Below are 19,341 nucleotides of genomic sequence, written 5' to 3'. Positions count from 1 at the left end.
AGAATAGAGGTTCTAACACACTAATCGTGTAAGCATTATGCAGGTGAAAAGTACCAGTATCTCATTACAAAAGGCAAGTTATAGATAACTACTTTAATTTCAAATTTGTTTCTTCTTCACCATTGCCAATACTCGCTCCTTTGTTTACCTCTGATGCTTTCAGTTTTCCTTTGACAAGTATTGCATTGTAATAATTGTAATAATTGGTGCTCCCCGGTAAGTTTTGAATTATTTCAACCTCTTTTCAATTGCGTTATACCGTATTATTCAAGCTAAACAAACGAAAAGCATTAAAATCGATAAATTTGAAACTACAATGAGTCGCCTTTTATGGCAGAGTCAAGTTCTAACCCACACTGGGTGTTATTTTGGAAGTTACTTTCGTGAAGGCCGGAGGCCAACATAGACAGTAAGTTTTTACTAAATAATACATAAAAATTTTTAATTTTGGCTTCACCAATTGTTGGAATAATCGTTCAAATTGTTACGACGCTGCCTGAGATGGATTTCCCTTCTTATTACTAAGCGGATAGAACCCTTTGCTCTTTGTGTGCTATTCCAAGCACTACCGTCTTTTGGACCTCCCGCAGGTTGATGTTGCTCGAGATTTCACCCATTGTTTCTGTCTTTCTTTCTTTCTTTATGTCTTATAACTTTATAAATATTCCAAAGATTAGCAGCAGCTGGACATGTTACCTTCTGGGTTGGGAGTCACTCCATCTTGATCAAATAAGACTTTTGTTTCTAAGCAAAAAGAACCCGGAACCTTTTAGTTTTTTTGTGGTTATATTCACGAAGATCTTGCTTCTGGACAAAAGTCACTTTGAGGCTAAATTATCCAAGAGAAAGGTGGTCTGTTTTCTCAAAGAAAATATGTGGTCTGAAGTGTTCAGCCGAATCTCGACTTTAAAAGTAATTACTTTTCATTAGAGGGCGTGGTTCCCGATATTCTATGCTCAATGAAGCATCAGTTCAATGCAAATGAAAAATTGTGGTTGAAACTCAGGGGTTAAGGCTATAAATGAGGAAATAACGAATCAAAGAAAACAAAAAAAACAGGATAATCGCAAAAATGGTAAAAACATTTGAAACTCACGTGAAGTTTAATCAAAAGAGGTACGGTTATCACCACTTGTTACTGCTGAATAACAACATACAATGTTTTTAATTTCTCTTAAACTAATTGTTATCACTGTTGTATTTACCATCATCATTACATGAAGAATGGGGCAACATGGTCGCTGTAAGATCACCATTCGTGCGTCGCGAGAATCCTTCATAAGGGTTCTCTTCATATTTTGTCTTTCTATTTTGCACTCTGCTTTTTTCGCTTGGTTTGAATGACAGAACCTTTGAAGCGTCAAATGAATTGACAGGTTGATTGAGTCATCAAATAGCACTTAGGGGAGAGGTAGATAGTCTAAACAAAACAATCACCAGTCTCACTTTTATTATCACGGTCAAATGACTAATCGTTCTATTTTATTCCTCGATTTTGGACAGAAGTGACTCATAATATATTATTGACCATATGCCATAATTCCCTTTTCCTCTTGTCCTGGGAAATATTGATATGGTTTTACGAACACGACGCATCTGACCAGCTTTTTGATTCATGGTATCTCTTGTTTGGAAATTCGTATCTTGGATTGAAAAGGAAGCCATCACAGCAACAGATATGAATAATAATGAGTGAGAACAGGTATGGTTATTTGCTTGGTGAGCCTTAATGTCATTGTTATTACTGAGGAGACAAGGACAGAAATAAAATATAAAAAGACTCTATCGATGTCTCTTATCTTAAAATTTTTTTAACTAAGGGTTACAGAGTACATAACTAAAACATTGATTTCAAAGATGACCAATGTTGTCGGGACCTCTTTCGCCTATTCACCTAACGTAGTCTTTAAAATGAACTCCAGATGTAGAAAAACATTAATCGAGTAAATGACTGTCATTGAAATTTCCATGACAAGAGCTTGAATATTCGGCGCCATATGCATATACACACCTATTTACCCTGGTTGCCCACATAATTACAGCTATCTTTAAGGCGTTTTTTTCTCATCTTTACTTAAACTTCATTAAAACACCATGATACAAAATCACTTCAAGTCTGCCCTAATATAAAAAAAGTCTTGCTTTTGTCTTACACTCATTAATTTCGATAGTTTTCATTTAGCAGGAGCATTTTACTCTTCTCTTACAGCGTTTCAATTCTGATGAACAAATGAATGAAAAGTTGTTGGTCCTGGTCCTTTCATTAACCTTGGTTCCTAACGCCTTTCACTTAGGTAAGATAATCCAAGAGTACTAAAAATATTCAAATATTTAAACTGGCCATAGCAAGTGAAATTTAGATACTTCAATACAAAAGATTATTCCAATCTTAAGCAGATAGCCAATCGATAGTGCATAACGTCATGTTTGTGTTACTTGTGTAGGCCTGAGTCACAAACACAAGACCAAACACCATGCGTTCAGGAAGGAAAGGAACTCAACTGATTTCGTCAAGCGAACGTCAGCTCACCTTCGAGACTCGAAAAGAATTGTTGAAATGGAGAAGAAAGATACATCTCGAAAGAGAAGATTATTTCCTCCTGCAAAAAAAGATGAAATAGCAAAGAATGAGATTTTAGTGAGGGAACTGGCTTTGTCATCTTTTGCTGGAGACGTTAAAAACTCTATAAAGAGAGACAAGAAACACAAAATTACGAAGAAAATTTATCCAAAAACAAAAACAAGACTTGCTTTACGAGCTACATCAACAGCGAAAAGCACTCAGAAAAGAACTTCCATAATTTTGCCTTCAGCTACAGGAGATAGATCTCAGCCTGAACACGCACTTCCTATTTCTCGCACTCTCTTCACTGCATTGGGGCTGTTGTTGAACGAAAAGAATCATTTTGTTAAAGACTCCAATGCCTTGTCCCTGGCTAAAGTGCTTCTTGACAATGACAAGGCAGTAAGTCAAGAGCACAAAACTGTTGGTTCTGATCCTCAAAACTCTAAAGCTGAGTATCCTCAAGATTTTGGGAGCAAACTATTACGTCTTTTGAACGTTTCATCGTTTCGGAACAGTCCATCTGGTGAGCGGAAGTCTACTATACATACCGAGCTTATCAATCCTACAGAGTTGGGAATCTCAATATTGAGACTGTTGTTTGGGCGCAAGGCACACCTTGTAACCAAACCCACATACAAACCTTTGCTCCGGTATAATCCAACCGATTCAAGTTCACGAATAAAACTTTTACCTCAAACAAGACAGTTAGATAAAGGGAATGCAATGATAACGAATAGGAAACATCACAAAAAGTCATTTTCTTTTGCCCTAGCAAAAGCTGTTAGCGATCTTATCAAGTCTATGGCTAAGGAAGAACTAAAAAATTACTTGCGAAAAATGAATGACGATCCCAAATTTACAAAGGGTGCATCGTTGTCAAGGGTACCTGACAGTTTTTGGCCCTCGAAGAAAGTGGTGGACGTTCAAGGGAATCGGAAATCGTGGGTTCTTTTAAAAATTCCAAAATCAGGAGAATCAATGGTGCCTAATAAAGATTTTTCCGATGAACCTCTTCAAGAAAAGGAAACCGATGTGGACAATGAGACCGAATCTGAAAAAAAGCCGACAGGTATTGTGGATACTTTAGGGAAACTTAACGATGCTCAGCCTTTATCTCAGGAAAACCTCAATAAAGATGTAGGTGAACCCTCAAAAGACACAGCGAATGAAAACTTTGCGAGCGACACAAAAGTGCGACCGACCACCAAGGCTGGTTACAGCGTGAGGATTCTACCCTCATTAAAAGGGACAGCTGAGAAACAAACTGATAGTTACCACACAAATAGGAAGCCTCAGTCTGCCACACAAACTACAGCTGCATTCGCCGAAGCTGTCCAAAAGTTATTGCAAGCAGTACAATCCAGTATCAAAAGTCTCCAGGGCAAACACGTGATAAATTATCCTTCGGATCTAAGCCCAACAGAAGAGAATCAACATATAAACATTCCGTCCACAAGAACTGGAAGTGTAAGAGCCATACAAAAAGACCCAGTTTCTGTACATTACGTTGAACCCACGATAAAGACTCAATTTATGCAAGATATTCCTGTCCATGGGAAAGCGAACTCCGTAGAACTGTCCGCTCTAATCAGAGAAGCTGGGCAAGAAGATCGGAAGCCTCAAAAGGATCGAGCAAATGCGCTCTTTGACCCATTGAAAGACCTAGAAATATCACCATCTGAACCAATTACAAAATCAAATTCCCCGACGAAAGCGCTCGCTCCATCTGACAATGTCCTTTTTGAGTCTGCCACAGAGATCGGAACTCCTAGAGACAAGCAAGAATCCTCCACAGTACAGCACATCAAGGAAGGTAACGTTCAACCGTTTTTGCCCTTTTAATTTATGTTGTTGTCATCCTTTGTCTTTTTGATATTGATGCTGTCGAGGTCTGGTTTAACCGCACTATTCTCTTGTTGACTAGATCTTGAAACTTTTGCTGAGAAGGGCCTTCAAGCTCATAATCACTATCGTCAAGAACACCACTCTTCTAATCTTCGTTGGTCAGACGTACTTGCTACGCAAGCAGAAAAAATGGCATATGATATGGCCATGAGGGGAATCGTCGAACGCTCAGAATTAGCAATGTCGATGGGTTATGGAGAAAATGTGGCAAAAATCACAGGCGTCCCATTCAACGACGCTGGAGAAGTGGCAACTAATCTTTGGTATAGCGAATCACGTAATTATAGTTATTCGTATCCACGAGTAATTCCACAGACTGACGCATTCACTCAACTGGTCTGGAGAGGAACGAAAGAGATAGGCATGGGATGCGCCAAGGATGTCGCTACTAATGATTTGTATGTGGTGGCTTTGTATAAACCTCCAGGGAATGATCGGCGACGTTTACGAGATAATGTACTCAATAAAGGAACTATGACAGAGGACGTTTACGCCACAATATTTAAGAGGGCAAAAATGCTACCAAATACAACCCTTAATTGATATACCTTGTTTATTAAAAGCTTGAAAATAAATACTTTTATTTGTTTTCATGTTTGTTTATGGATGAAAGACTTGGTAACAGTGAGACGAATTTTTTCGAGAATGATACAGAAAAAGGCAAACGCAACGGTAATTAAGTTGTAACTGAAATGTAAAATAAACTTTTCCTCAATAACCAAAAAATGCAGAGTATTCTCATTGAAACACCCAATACAACTTATTTCCACGATATAATTGGAGCGCGTTCTTTACATGTTTAGGTAACTATTTTTATGATTGAGTTAAAAAATAGCGACTGTAGAACCACCCTCTTTTCTTTTTAAATTCGTCACGTACAACGTTACATTCTGTCTTTCATTATAATATTATTCCAGGAGAGGCTTAGAGACACACTCTAAGGTAAACCTGTAGAGGAATACTCCGGAGATTCGGATGCTTTCTAAAACAATCAGACGAGCCTTTCATTTCTGCGAGGTATTTTGGGATGTCTTTTTGTACATGCCGCGTTTTATTTACCCTCAGCACCGATTATTTGTTATAGCTCCGGTTCTACACTTGTCGAGGAATCGAGGGTTTGACGAAGATATTTTACGAGCCTTAAAAAAACCGTAAGACCGAATGTTACTCCTCGGACCGTAAATTTTTTTGACACGTAGTTATGTAATGAATAGAGCACCTGCCCAAAAGACTATCTCTATTACTAATTTAACCTGTTTTCTCGGTGAAAATCAGATCTTTTGCAATGGCCAAAAATAATGTATCTGCCGCTTAAAACAAACCTGGTATGTAACTGGTAAGTGAGTTATTATGCCATTTTCATTATTTTATTATTAGGTTGTGTGCTCCGGTGTAAGATATGAATCTCACTGAATTTCCAAAAGCTTTACAGCCGAGCATATATGAACCGGAAGAAGGAAAATTGACAATCCTCGCTCGTCCAAGTCGAGATGCGAGAAATATTTTAGTGTTTACTACCAAACGACTAATGGATCAAGAAAGCATTTCAGCCATGTCTATACATGTCTATCAGACACAGAGATCGACATATGATATCTTATTTTCATTTACCAAGAATCACGGAAGATAGGGACCTCTGAATCAAACATTTAAACAAGAGGATGACATTTACATTTATGCGACTTCTCGACTAGGAAGAAATTACCAGAGCGTGTCATATCTGGACCCAAATACCGATGATTCTATATTCAGTTGGAGGGAGCCAAAATCGAGATCTTTTATTACTCAAAAGGGCCCGAAAAGTTTCCCATTCATGTCCCCGGTAAACTAAGTTGCCAACTCAGATGAATGTCGTAACACGCGCGTTTGACCAAGTCCATTTCTATAATTCGTTTCACTCTTTTATTCTGGAATCATACTTACCTAGTTCAATCATTTTCACATTTCTATAAGGTATTTAATCTCGCTGATTTATTTGTTTGTTAACGGCATTTTATATGGTTTTAAAAGGAAATTACAGCCATGCTCTTGGTGGGCAGAATTGTTTAACAGCTGAGAAGATGACCAAGGCTTCCATTCCCACGCTGTTAATACTAGCGTTCCTGTTACTTATAGTAAAAGGTATGTTTTGATGCATATTTTCCTGTCTTCTTTTCAAATCCAACTCAAGGACTGTTTGCAAACTTCTTTCCTCAGGTTCTCGGGAGAAGATAACCCGGAAAAAGCATGAAAGAAAAATACCTGCGCTGCCATTCGAGAAAATTGCACGATCAGCTCTTATCGGATTAAAACCAGAGGATGTTTTTAAAGTGACTAATGCAGGTTGGCAAGAAGTTTCTCTGTTGTATAATAAAATCATCGTCATAGACCTTTATAACGGTATTTTGTTATGTGCTAGGGTCAGATACCGAGGGCACAAGAAAAAATTATGTAAATTCTCTACAACAACTTCCAGCGATTAAAGGTAATTGTTTATTTATACGTTTTGTTATAAATTAAGTTTCATAACAGCGTTCCTTCAGATCACATTGAACCAAGTGCACATTAAAGCGAATATACTTTGTCTCCCAACAGTGACTAAGCAATTTACTTTATCATAAAACCCATTTGCTGGGATAAGAAGATAATTGTCTGTTTAACTCTGGGGTGATATGAGTATTTAATATCATACCTACCCACCAGTAGTAGGGTCATACCTGTCCCTATTTTGACCTTTCATCTTTCCCTTTTTCCTTGGACTCAGAGGAACAAAGTTTGACAAACAGTGCCCTATTGTATTCTGGACAGCTGTCATCACTTGACCAACGATTGGTGAACCAATTTGACAAAGGTAATGTTTCATTAGTATTCAATGTAATTTAATATAATAGAATAATCAAGATTATAACATCACTCAGCTATTATTTTGAAATAAAACAACTAAAACTTTTCCTAGGACATATAAAATTATCCAGGTTATACTTCCTTACGTTAGCTTTAACTCTGCGTAGTGTGAGCTCTCAACGATGCTACGGGGAAAGCCGTGACCGCTTAATCAGGTCAACCGCATTTTAAAGGTTCCACAGATCGTGCATACAATAAAAAAAACACAAAACAAGTCATTTTATGCTATAATTTACCACTTAATGCACAAAAGCTCCCTTAAAAATAATTTTTACATTGATTTCGGGCGATAAAAATGAATTCAACTTTACAAAGAAAATCATTCTCAGTTTTATTTGAGTGATTCTACTTTATGTGACCGAAAATGCAAGTAAAAGTAAATACAAACAGGCCGTTAGGACACAGTAAACGGTGTCCACGACCGCTTCATAGAGGTGACCGCTTATTAGAGGTGTAAACCACGATGATTATTGAGATAAATTCGGGACTTTGTCACCGCTTAATACAATGCCGCCTAACGTTCAACTGTAGTTGGTTAATTTGGTGTAAATAATGACAAGGGATCTGGTAGTATATTAATCCGAAGTTTCTTTTGTTCATTTTAACACTAATAAGGTTACACTTTTAAATATTCAGGAAGGGTTACCCATCAAATTAACCTTGTTTTTTTCTTTCTCTATTTCTGTATTGGATATCTAGTATTTTTTTGACAAAATAGTTTTCCCTCTCAAAAGAACTTACAGGAAATCATGAAGATTATTTGCATGGCACAATGTCAAAGACTGAAGACGGTTATGTGATGGATCCTTCTCATAACAAGTCACCAAACGGTAACTTATTAGAAATTTAGAGTGGTGTGTAATTTTTAGACTTTTGAGGTCCAAGGAATTCGGAAAGAAGTGTAGGAAAACTAAGAGAGTACAATTGCCCCGCTTATGACAAAGCTATAGAGCAAAGATTAAACTCTTGGTGTTCACCATTGACTTCCAAATATTGTTAGAAAGAAATGATTTCTTTTTTCCAGTGCATGTGCTTAAAGAGCCTATTCAAAATATTAAAAACCATTTGGGTAACGCTAATTTCTTCTTCTTCAGATTTTAGTAAGAGTAGTAGGAACTTCGTTGAGAAGGTAACAAGAGATGAAATGGGGAGAACTGAAGATATGAGTAAGCACCCACTTCACTTCTGCACGTGCATGCGACGACCGAAAAAATGCACGTTTCATGTATAAGGTTCAGGTCTGTTGACCACCTGTTCTGGGGTCTAAAATGGTATCTGACTTTGCGACAAAAGCAATGGTTTCCTTCTTTCCTCTTACAGCTGCAGTTTCTGTTTGAGAAGTTTTAAGAAATAGGTTGAATTGTATCCAGCCTCTTTTCCCTCTTTGTTGCAACATTTGTAAGTGGATAAGGCGTCAAATTGGGTAAGAAGTTTTCAAGCCGACAGGAACGAAACTGAACTGTCTGGAGGCCTTGCATAATTCGTACTCTCGTTTGCAGGTACTGTTCGTAATGGAGGGCTGGATAATGATTTCTATCGCCAAATAAGCCAGATAGACAACGATCAGCCACAAGCTTCTGATGCTGGTAAAGTCAGTGACATGTACAAAGATAACCCTTTACCTGAGTACAGCTACAAGGAGTCAGAATTCGACAAAATGCCTGATTACAATTCTAAGTTTGGAAACAATCCGTTTGAAATGCCAAAGAATTATTATCAAGAACTTGATACCCAAGATAAAGAACTCTTTGAGGGCGTTAATACAAATCAAGAACACCACCAAAACTCCCCATCTGATAACTCGGATCTTTTTTCTGCGATTGGTAAAAAGGTCATTCTTGACTTGCTGAACCATCGAAACGACTCAGATCACCAGAGCGAAGACCATCTTAAGCAAGACTTTCTCAAGAAAGTGATAGGAGAAAAAATTGAACAAAATGATGCGGCAATTGGCTCTTTGCTTGCAACTAAACAAGCAACAACTCTGTCACCTTTTCGCAGTCAAGTGAAAACACTAATGACGGCTAACCCTAACGTGATCAGTTATCATTTGCCTACATTACCATCGCAAGGAAACGTTTTAACGTCAGGGAAGATATCTTCGAAAAGTATAATGATCAATGAGCAACAACCACCAAGCACGACAAATGAAGACAACCTGCATATTCAAGGACAAGTTTCTCGAGGTGGTCCTCCTACGCCATCTCGAATGATGAAAGATCAGTCCGCAGATATCCCAAATAGCAAAACGCTATTTAGAAACGCTTTGCAATCTAAAGAAACAGACTCACCAAATGATAGTTATGTGACACTTAAAATATCTGGTGCTGGAAAACCTGTTAGTTTTAAAGCTGGAACTAGTAATGACGGATCGCTAGTTCTTAAAATACCTGGCAATGTCACATTAACGGAATCGGATCCAAAAAAAACTATTAAAAGTGGAACGTTCCCCAAAATGAAAGAATATAACAACTATAAGCCACAAATAGCAACAGATGCTGACGAAATGAACCGTTATCTCTGGGAAAGCCAAACAGATCCAGGAAGAGAATTCTCTAAGAAAGGAAATATGATTAAAGGTTTTGATGACGATTTGACAACAAATATGCTTAGCTGGCAGATTCTGGGGAAAACGAATTCCAAATTAAATAACGGCAATGATTGGGAACATAATGAGGGTCTTTTTCACGAGGCAGATCTACCCTCTGTGAGCCCAACCAGAGGTCGCAACGTTGGCGAGAATCAAAGAAGTCCGACTGCAGTGCACGGTTTTAAACAAATATCTCCAACCAAATACAATGAACTAGACAGAATATCATTTGCCGGGGTAGGACAATCTCCCCCACCAGATATATTTCCTCTAAGCTCAAGACTGCGGGAAGGAGAAGAAAAGCACAAGTTTTTGTCCTTGAAAAGCTTTTTGAAGCCATCTAGGTTTTTCGAGGACCATCCTGAAAACAGGGCAAGACTCAGCTTTAGACCGGACCACGACTTAACGAGATCATCCACCAATAGGAAGTTGGAAAATGGTTAGAATCAAAAATATTAACTACCATCATGTAAATGTGCCGGCAAAAAATATCCAAGCTATTTTCATCAGAAAGTTGTAAGGTTTTGAAACGACTTAAGCTTCCAACTATGCCGGTAATCGGAAATTTTTTTAATCAATCAGCATGTTTGGAAAATTACTACTTCATCGGGGGCTACTTCTGTAATTTCTGCCAAAGCAAAATTAAAAGGTCAATCAAACCTAAAAAAATATACAAGGCGTCTTTGACAACTTAATGGAAAAGGTGAAGATTGCTTTTGGTTTAAATTACACGGAAAAAATTCCTTTACTTTTATTTAAGTCCAGGAACGTAGCCATAGAAAACTGATATGGTCAAACTTTTGAACCATATTGAAATACTTTAACTAGTACAGGTTTTGGTCACAGGCCACGATAGATAGGCTGTTTTCAATCGAAGGATGCTTAATTCTATACTTTCTGCACAGGTGTGAAGGATTCTTGGTCGCCATGTTCAGTGACCTGTGGTCAAGGTATTCAAGCTAGAGCTCAGTTCTGCCAGGGAAGACAGTGTAAGGGATACAGAACAGAAAGCAGGGCCTGTTTCATGCACCCATGTCCCGGTAAGACTCACTTCCAGGGAAAAAGAGCAGGAAACCGGTAATGTCAAACTGCTCATAAGCATTTGGATTATACATCCTTTGCTAACATAATTATACATATAAATTAGATTATAATGATAATGAGGTATACAAAATAAGACCGGATAAATTTAAAACTGATTCATTTTTCATCTCTGAAAAAACACCGTAATTTATCTCTCACTTTTTTGCTGTCAATCTTAGGCTTTATTTTCCTCGGTCGATTTAGAATGATATTACGCCATTTCGGAAGAAAGATGCTGCATGAGTGATATTTAATCTTAAATGCCATTTCTTGAATTTTGTCAGAGCAACTAGGGAGAGCTGGTCTTCGTTTACATAACAAGTTTAGAACATGGCACGGAAGTCCTCCTCTGAAGTGGTCCAAGCGTTTGGCCTCAAAGGCTCAGGAAATCGCTAAACATTTAGCAGATAATTCAATCCATTTAACGGACTTGAAAAAGGAGCATATCGGTATTAACGTGGCCCGCCTGTGGCACAGTTACGACATCGCTGCCGAGAAAGCTACCGCTGACTGGTATAGCGAAGTCAAGAGCTACAACTTCGACGATCCAATGATCGACAAGTCTACCAGGCACTTTACTCAACTTATATGGAGAGATTCGAAGTGGCTCGGAATTGGGGAAGCAAAAAGCTTGGATGGAAAGCACACTGTTGTGGTTGCACTTTATGATCCACCTGGAAACTTAAGACATAAGGAGAAAAGCAACATCCATATACCTGAATCACAGAGTTAGGAAAGCAGGGAAGCGCTGCTAATCATATTTGTCTGAGCTAGTCATATTTAAATAGATATCCGCCAGTGGCTTTTTGCAGCTTACACGTTTGGATTAGGTGCTGCACATTGAAAATGCCTTTTACATGGACCCTAAAGGCTCTTTATAAGAGGAAATATACCACAGTTTCCATAAAGGAACTGAAAACGAGATCATATTCAGTTTGATTGAAGCGCGTGTGTTACTTTTTACATACCACTTGGAACTGACAGTTGAATTGAAAGTTGAAGATCCGTCGCAAAAAAATTGTTTCCTTATGTCTACAACACAAAACCAGTGTCTGAATACCTCAAACCTTACAAAATATCAGCGAAAAATCTTTTAAGCGCTTTTATGGCCACGTGCTCGTCCAAGTTTTCTTTAAACTCTGTTTAAGAAGAAACTTGCGACAAGAACACAAGATTGTTCGTTCTCTTAAAGTTGTTCTCCTCGCAGTTTACCAGGTACTATATAAAACCGTCGTCAAAGGCAAACCATTAGTCAAAGTATTTTTCTTTTGGGTGGTCGTCGAATTTCTCGATTTCGTCAAATCGGGAGGGTTGTTTTAATTGGTCCCAAATGTTATCACTATTGCATTTTATAAGCATCAAAGCCAAGCGGCCTTGCGCTGACTCTACTTGTCAGTCACATCTTAAAAAATATTAGCGTTGCCCCTTTTCAAGAAGACGAAGCCTATCTCTGACCCCACTTACACGCCTCAGTGACTAGCAGACGTGAAACAGGAAAAGAAGACGAGTCGAGAAGTGATGCGATGAAGAGGAAGTTAGTGGAGTGGGATTTTATTTCTTCACTTTCTTGTCCGTTTAATTTAACGTCTGCTACACAGCTCAAGGCTCGCTGAACAGTATCTCGAAACATAAGAAAAAAAAGTGTCTAGGATACATTGGTTGGCAAGAATAAGGAAAATTAAGTATCTTGAAGAAATCAAGTAATAATTAACTTTAATCAACCATTTGAAAATAAAATGTTACTTGCTGAAAGATTGACGTCTATGGTCATACCCTTGCAAGTCTAGACATATCAGTCCGGGCGAGTAACATCTCCAGTATCCTACCGGCCTTTTCAGGTATCGACACTTTTACAATACTCTTACCTACCTAATTTTTTTCAGGTATTAGGCGTGCGAAATCACCTTAGAATTATTATTTCACATCAACCAAACACGGGATTTGAAATCGCCGCACGTCTGAAATGGCTGCATCAAAACTCTCTTGATTTACTCATATCCTACAGGAATGTTAACAACAGCCAATGTAATTAAGTGCTCATGTCATTGCAATTCCATCATAAGCAGTCCTCACCTCTTTAAAAATCATTTTCAAGCTTTAACATGTGGTTAAGGAAGTTACCGTTATATTTTGCAAAATTTAAGCAGTTCATCGTAACCTACAAAAGATCCCAGAGATCCGTGGGACTTCTAGCAGTGTGACAGCCATATCCATCGTAGTCATATAATTGGCCACAAAAATGTAATGCAATGCGATGATGTCTCTGCGAAAAACTAAAATAAGCTTTCATACTGAAATCTGCATGCAAGCTGAAAAGGAGGCGTTCATGGAATAATATACCCGAATCATGTGTGCTTGACCTACTTTTCTGTTATAAGGGCGAAAATCCCATGAGGCATCCTTCATTTCAGCTATTCACATCTTTTAAAGGAAACCATGCGTTAAAGTGAATCAATTGGAAACCCGTAAAGGAATTGCCACCGTCAGGTGATTAAGCAAATTTAGATGAAATTCGTCAGGATGAGGTTCCCACGAATCGGTAAAATATATATACATACCATACAGTGTAAGTTCAAATACACATCCTCATAAAATTAAAGTGTAATTACAAATCTCCCTTTTCCACAAATTCCATCAACTATTCATCACTGGAACACTTTCAGGTATTCAAACTCTATCATCTGCGATTTAAACGTCGTTAATATCGAAACGCCTCAACACTTGAAAATGGGTTAGAGAATTAATTGCAAGACTGACAAAGGTAAGGATGTAAATAATTTGGGAAGTATTAATTTTATGTGTTCATGATGGGCAGCTGTATTTGTTTTTATGTCATATTAGATTTGGTATTAAGGTTTGTTTACGTGTTTAGTTTAATTTTAAGTTCGAGGGGTCTCAAACCTTGAAGCCGTCGATATTTAACTGAAGGGTGTACACTTAAAAGCGTTATTTAACTGTACTGTTAAACCGTGTTCACTGTGCGAAATGTTTTACATGAAGCAACTGAACAGAGAGACCTTTATGTCGCCTAATTCCCTACTTTTTTGGTTATCGTTCATATCAACCTTCATTTTAACTAGCTGTAAATCGACAAGAAAAATTATTGAAATAAGTGCACAAGTTGCAGTTCCTCTGTATTACCCTAAAAGTCCTCCATCAGTATGCATATTTTCCAGACTGTTTTCTATAGTTTTTCAATGTTCCTAACAAGAAAAATTTAGGACATGAACTATGTTCGTTTGTCTCACGATTTCACGACTTCATGACTCAAGGTGAATTTGTTTAACACTCAAGAGCTGCTTTCGTAAGCGATTATTTCTTTCATGCTCATGACCTTAATGTTTGATTATAGATGCCTGCCACTTCTAGCGGTTAAAGGGTCTAGTTTGCAGTGCAATCGTAAACACAATTTATTTGTGAGACCTCCATAACTCTCAGTTCCCAGTTTCATGATGCATGTTAAATTCTCTCAACAGCATGGCTTACAAATCAATGTTAATGATTTTAGTATTTGCTGCTATCGGGCAGGACTACATACTGGGTAAGTAACATTTCGAAGTCGCCTTTTTGATATACCTTTATGACGAAAATTGGAAACATCAACTACTGTTCCTTTCACACGACAAAATTACCTCGGCAGGTATAAAATTCGGTAGAAACAAGGTGGAAGTAATTCACAGGGGAAAACAATCACAAGGTAGGGACAAACCACCAATCAAACACATTTGATTTCAAGTGAATGAAGGGGGAAAGTTTCTATATATTGTGGGGCGTCAGTGGTCCAGTGGTTAGTGCGCTGGACTCTGGGTCGAAGGGCCCGGGTTCAAGTCCTACCAGGGGCATGTCGCTGTATCCTTAAGCAAGATGCTTTACCCACTTTGCTTCGTCTCTCGGATAAGACGTAAAGCCGGAGGTCCCGTCTCACAACCGTTCTATGTTACAAATAAATTGTGGGACGTAAAAGAACGCACGCACTGTTCGCAAAGAGTAGGGCACGTAGTGCCCGGTGTTGTGGTCTATCTCGATTTGTGCCGTCGTAGGTCTGGGTGGGTGAGGTGTGATCACAATGGACTGAAGCGGCTGCCAGAGGCGCCTTTAATATGCTGACGTCCGATCTCACCTCTCTGGTTCCTCCGCAATTCAGCCCTTGGCTGCAAGGGAGGAAATTGGCACCATCTATCTATCTATCTATCTATCTATCTATCTAAAGAAACTGTGGTGCTGAGTCGGTTTGACGAAGGGCTAAAGTTCAAAACGTCAGATTTCAAACTCTTTACGGTGGCCAATTTACGCTATCAACTTAGTTGATAATGCAAAATTATCTTGTTACATTTGATTTTAACGTGGCATTTTGAAAAGATAAAAATATTTCTAACGCCATTTACTTTTAAGCGGTTATAAATCTTGTGTATGTTGCATGTAGATCTGGTGATGCTCGACAGTCGCGTAGCTCCGCATGACCTTGACAACTTACACGCATTTGTGCGACCAAAACTGCTTGAGGACAGTAAAGATGAGGGAAGTAAGTAAGGGTTATCATAGGCTTAGACCTACAAGTATGTTAGAGTGGACGAACATGTGGGGCACATTACACACAGAGAGAAATCAAGTACAGTAAAGCAAAACCCTGTTCACTGGTGCTCATGTAAATGAGATCAAGTTAAACTGTGAGCACTTAGTCCTTTTTCCAGTAGTATGCCCATACCAAAGATCTCCTCTGATCTCTGTCCTCTTCGTTAGTGATGCTTCAGGAAAACGGAATTGAAGACTTCCGTCCGTTAGACGTTACTATTGAAACAGATGAAGGGCCACACAAAGAAAAAAAGCACCACAAAGAGAAGGACCAGATGTTAGTTTCCCATACTGGAGATAACGATGAAGGATACAACTTACAAGATATGCCCGAATATAAGATGGAAACCAAAGCAGACTTCGAAGAGAACCAAGAAGCAATTGATTGGCTAATGAAAGATCCTAACGAGTACAACGCAAAATCTTTTGAAGATAGCGATGCGTTAGAAGACACAAACAATTTCGGTTTAGATATGGACTTTCCCAATATGGAAGATCAACATCGGACAAATTTTCGTCAAAGAAAAAAGGGGAAAGAAAGACACAATGACATGTCTGGGAAGGGTACAATTAAGCTTCCTGGTAACCCGCAGTTACTTCAGGATAGTGACCAAATTGGAGATGATACAGACTTTTTATCGAGTGAAATGGACGCTGAAACTGGCATACATCGTGCTAAGTTAACAAAATCGACAGATAGTGACAAAAACTTCCAAAATTCCGAATATTCTGAAAATGATAACTTGGATCACAGTTACAAAACTTGGAATGGTAACAATAACGATGTGAATGACGGTACCACTAATAGATGGTTTGACGAATACGACAGCGATAAAGACGCATCTTCCAGGAAGAGTCTCCAAGAACGAATAAAAAACCAAGACGCAAAACTATTCCAAGAAATAGACAACTATAATAAAGGAGATAACTATGAAACTTCTGATTATATGGATAATTTTGATAACTATGGCGATGAATTAAAAAATACTATTGACCCTGAAAACAAAGACATGGCAGATGATAAGTCTGACGATGAGGAAGATACTGCCCGGGCAAACGACGGAAACTCTGATCGTTACCAGGACGATGATGCTCTTGAAAACAAGTATGCATGGAACAGTGAGGAAAGCCCACATGTAGGTGATAAAACTGACACCGAAAAGCTAGAGGACACAGATAATGGGGAGAACTCTGACGCTAGTGGCATTTTATCTGGCGATACAGACGATAGCCTACATGGTAAAATGGAGGATGAAAGTGGGGAAAACGCTAAAGCTACAAACAATAATCAACAAGTTAAAAATAGAAACAGTCACAACGTAAATGGCGATAGTAAAGTACAAGAAGCAGAGGGAGAAGTGACAAATAACCGTAGCAATAATACTGTGATACAAACAACTCAGAGTATAGGTGATGGAGAGGACAATCATTTGGGCAGAAGTAAAGATGTGAAGATTATAAACAAAGGCCAACACACACAAGCTGTTAATTATAAAGAAAACGAAATGCCTGCCAACAACAAATTTTTACACCAAACAACAACTAATTCCAGCAGCGGCAAAGATCACCATTCGAAAACCGTGAATCCTGAAGAAGATAAAATTGGCACCACTGCTAAGAGTCTTTGGATACCTGCCAAAAGTGAAATCAAAGGTTTTCAACATTCAAATTCAAGTGAGCAAGTGGTGTCACTTTCAGACCCTGAAGTCATCGGTGAAATTAAAAAAGGTTCAAAAACTGAGCAGTCTCATGAAGAATCTCAGAGCCAAACAAAAAAACTTAAATCAAAACAAAGTGATGAACAATGGCTAATCCTTCAAAAAGTGAACGATCTCTTAAGAGAAGCAGAGGAAAGTCCTCACGCACAAATCAGTGCTGCTCTGACGAAACCAAAACTTGACCATAGAAAAGAATTTCCGCATCATAACAGCCGAACGCGATCCCAAAGAAAAAGTAACAAGCCAACGTCAACTGGATTCCGAAGAAACTGGGAAAATTATCGTCCATCGCCGCCTAGGGGCTACTCAACACCAGACCTAAAAAAAATGGAACAAGTAATCTCCTTTTTGCGGGGAACAACATCCTCTTTATCGCTTCCTACAAGATCCTCAAGGCCATCTGATGTTTCACTGAAAAGTCTTTACTATTATCCACTTCATCCAACGCCTCAAGATCAGAATGATGGAACCTCTGCTGATACCAAAGGTAAGTTCCAAAAGTTAACATCAAATAAACTGAAATACAGATCGTGTAGGTAACAAGTAATGAGGTGAAACTGCTTCTTTTGAAACTCAAAATTCTAAAACAAAAAATGTAGTGAAACTGCATTTTTTAACCCAAAATTCTGTGAAATGGGGTGTTTAGCAGTATTACTGAATAATACGTACATGTTTGAATTGTGATTCCACTACAGCAACCCTCTTTCCCAGCGTCTATACATTTTATTAAGGAGTGCAGTGGGCAATCAATGAATATTCGTTTTCTTTAGATGCGACGTTCGGTGAATGGAATGACTGGTCCTCGTGTTCAGTAACTTGTGGTAAAGGAGTAACCGTTAGAGCCCGAGTGTGCCTCGTGAATGCATGTCCTCAAAAAGATTTGTTTCAATCGAAAAGTTGTCATGAGGATATCTGTGCAGGTACGTGGTGATAACAATTACTGTACGGCTACTTCTAGTGAATTTAGCATCATAATTGTCATTAATAATTTTATTATCATTAATCTTATGATTCCTAGATGAGGTGGAAAAGGAAGCCTTGAAGGAACACAATAGACTCAGAGCCAAACATTTCTCTCCTCCATTATCCTGGTCAGCTTCCCTGGCAAGGAAGGCTCGAAAAATTGCTCAGTCTCTCGCAGGCAAGGATTTCCTTACTCTGGATGATCTTCAGGAGCGACAAGGGGAGAGTATTGCTCAAATAGTCTACACCGGGGAAAGTACAATAGCAAAGGCGATAGATAAATGGTACAAGGAAATAGGGTCGTACAGTTTTTCGTATCCAAAGATAAATAGCAAAACACGACATTTTGCGCAAATAACATGGAAAGGAACGAAGAAGATGGGACTCGCTATTACTAGAAGCGGCAGTGGAGAATACGCTTTTGTAGTTGCTCTTTATAATCCACCTGTTTCCAGTGAGAGACACTTACAGCAAAATATTCTTCCTCCTGGTCTCAGGCACGATTTGTACTCAACGTTTCGATGAAGTTAAAGTTCAGCTATAATTATGTTTGGGTTATTCAGATATGCCGTGTGGAACGCTCCCACTTTCGACCTGGGTTGGTTGGTTGAATATAGAATAGGAAAATGTTGCCAACTCGACTAGATTGCGCTGCAAGCTCCCTGTTTTCAGAAACCTTGAGATTATTTTGCGTGTGAAGAATCAATAGGATTCGTTAATGATTTATCCACACTCTTAAACCCTTGTGAGATGTCTTTGATGTCGTTGTTACATAGATTCTGTTAGAAGTGACTGACGTGCTTTGAAAATAAAGAAGTTCATGCATTTTAAACATACGTTTGACTGCATACCTTGCTTAATCTTTGTGGACTGTCGAACTTTCAAAACGCTGAATTCAAATATTTGGAGAAGGCAAGAATTTCTTGAAATGCCTTCAAGTCAAATGAATATATAGTTTCAAAATGAATATAAGGCGCATAGTGTTTGAAGAACTTGGAAAACCAAAAATCTATAGAGATGACACTTCCTGAAAAACTATAGAAAAAGACATGCATTGTCAC

General features: G+C 38.5%; 3 protein-coding genes across 7 annotated transcripts; all 3 read left to right on the top strand.

Annotated features, from left to right (window-relative positions):
• The first annotated feature begins 1,438 nt into the window (after positions 1-1,438).
• Positions 1,439-5,197, top strand: LOC149050487 (uncharacterized). The gene is made up of 4 exons (XM_089198034.1): positions 1,439-1,702; positions 2,210-2,294; positions 2,445-4,379; positions 4,491-5,197. Exons 2-4 carry the CDS (start codon positions 2,231-2,233, stop codon positions 5,012-5,014), a joined length of 2,523 nt encoding a protein of 840 aa, XP_089054160.1. The 5' UTR covers positions 1,439-1,702; positions 2,210-2,230; the 3' UTR covers positions 5,015-5,197.
• A 516-nt stretch (positions 5,198-5,713) lies between these two features.
• LOC113680097 (uncharacterized) lies at positions 5,714-12,781 on the top strand. Of its 2 annotated transcripts, XM_027197093.2 has the most exons (10): positions 5,714-5,807; positions 6,482-6,592; positions 6,668-6,793; positions 6,870-6,935; positions 7,215-7,301; positions 8,089-8,184; positions 8,449-8,520; positions 8,854-10,383; positions 10,850-10,984; positions 11,312-12,781. In XM_027197093.2, exons 2-10 carry the CDS (start codon positions 6,532-6,534, stop codon positions 11,758-11,760), a joined length of 2,622 nt encoding a protein of 873 aa, XP_027052894.2. In that variant the 5' UTR covers positions 5,714-5,807; positions 6,482-6,531; the 3' UTR covers positions 11,761-12,781. The 2 variants fall into 2 exon arrangements, with proteins under 2 accessions (XP_027052894.2, XP_089051381.1); XM_089195255.1 differs by lacking the exon at positions 8,449-8,520.
• A 709-nt stretch (positions 12,782-13,490) lies between these two features.
• Positions 13,491-19,112, top strand: LOC113680092 (uncharacterized). Of its 4 annotated transcripts, XM_027197090.2 has the most exons (8): positions 13,491-13,593; positions 13,691-13,788; positions 14,504-14,568; positions 14,668-14,724; positions 15,451-15,549; positions 15,768-17,804; positions 18,088-18,237; positions 18,336-19,112. In XM_027197090.2, the coding sequence occupies exons 3-8, from the start codon at positions 14,505-14,507 to the stop codon at positions 18,803-18,805; spliced, it is 2,877 nt and encodes a 958-aa protein (XP_027052891.2). In that variant the 5' UTR covers positions 13,491-13,593; positions 13,691-13,788; position 14,504; the 3' UTR covers positions 18,806-19,112. The 4 variants fall into 4 exon arrangements, with proteins under 4 accessions (XP_027052891.2, XP_089053544.1, XP_089053546.1 ...); XM_089197418.1 differs by lacking the exon at positions 14,668-14,724; XM_089197420.1 differs by lacking the exon at positions 15,451-15,549.
• The last annotated feature ends 229 nt before the right edge of the window (positions 19,113-19,341 follow it).

The sequence above is a fragment of the Pocillopora damicornis genome, chromosome 2 (genome assembly GCF_964200805.1).
Source record: "Pocillopora damicornis chromosome 2, jaPocDami1.2, whole genome shotgun sequence".
NCBI classification, from domain to species: Eukaryota; Metazoa; Cnidaria; class Anthozoa; order Scleractinia; family Pocilloporidae; genus Pocillopora; species Pocillopora damicornis.
This window is presented reverse-complemented; position numbering and strand designations above follow the sequence as displayed.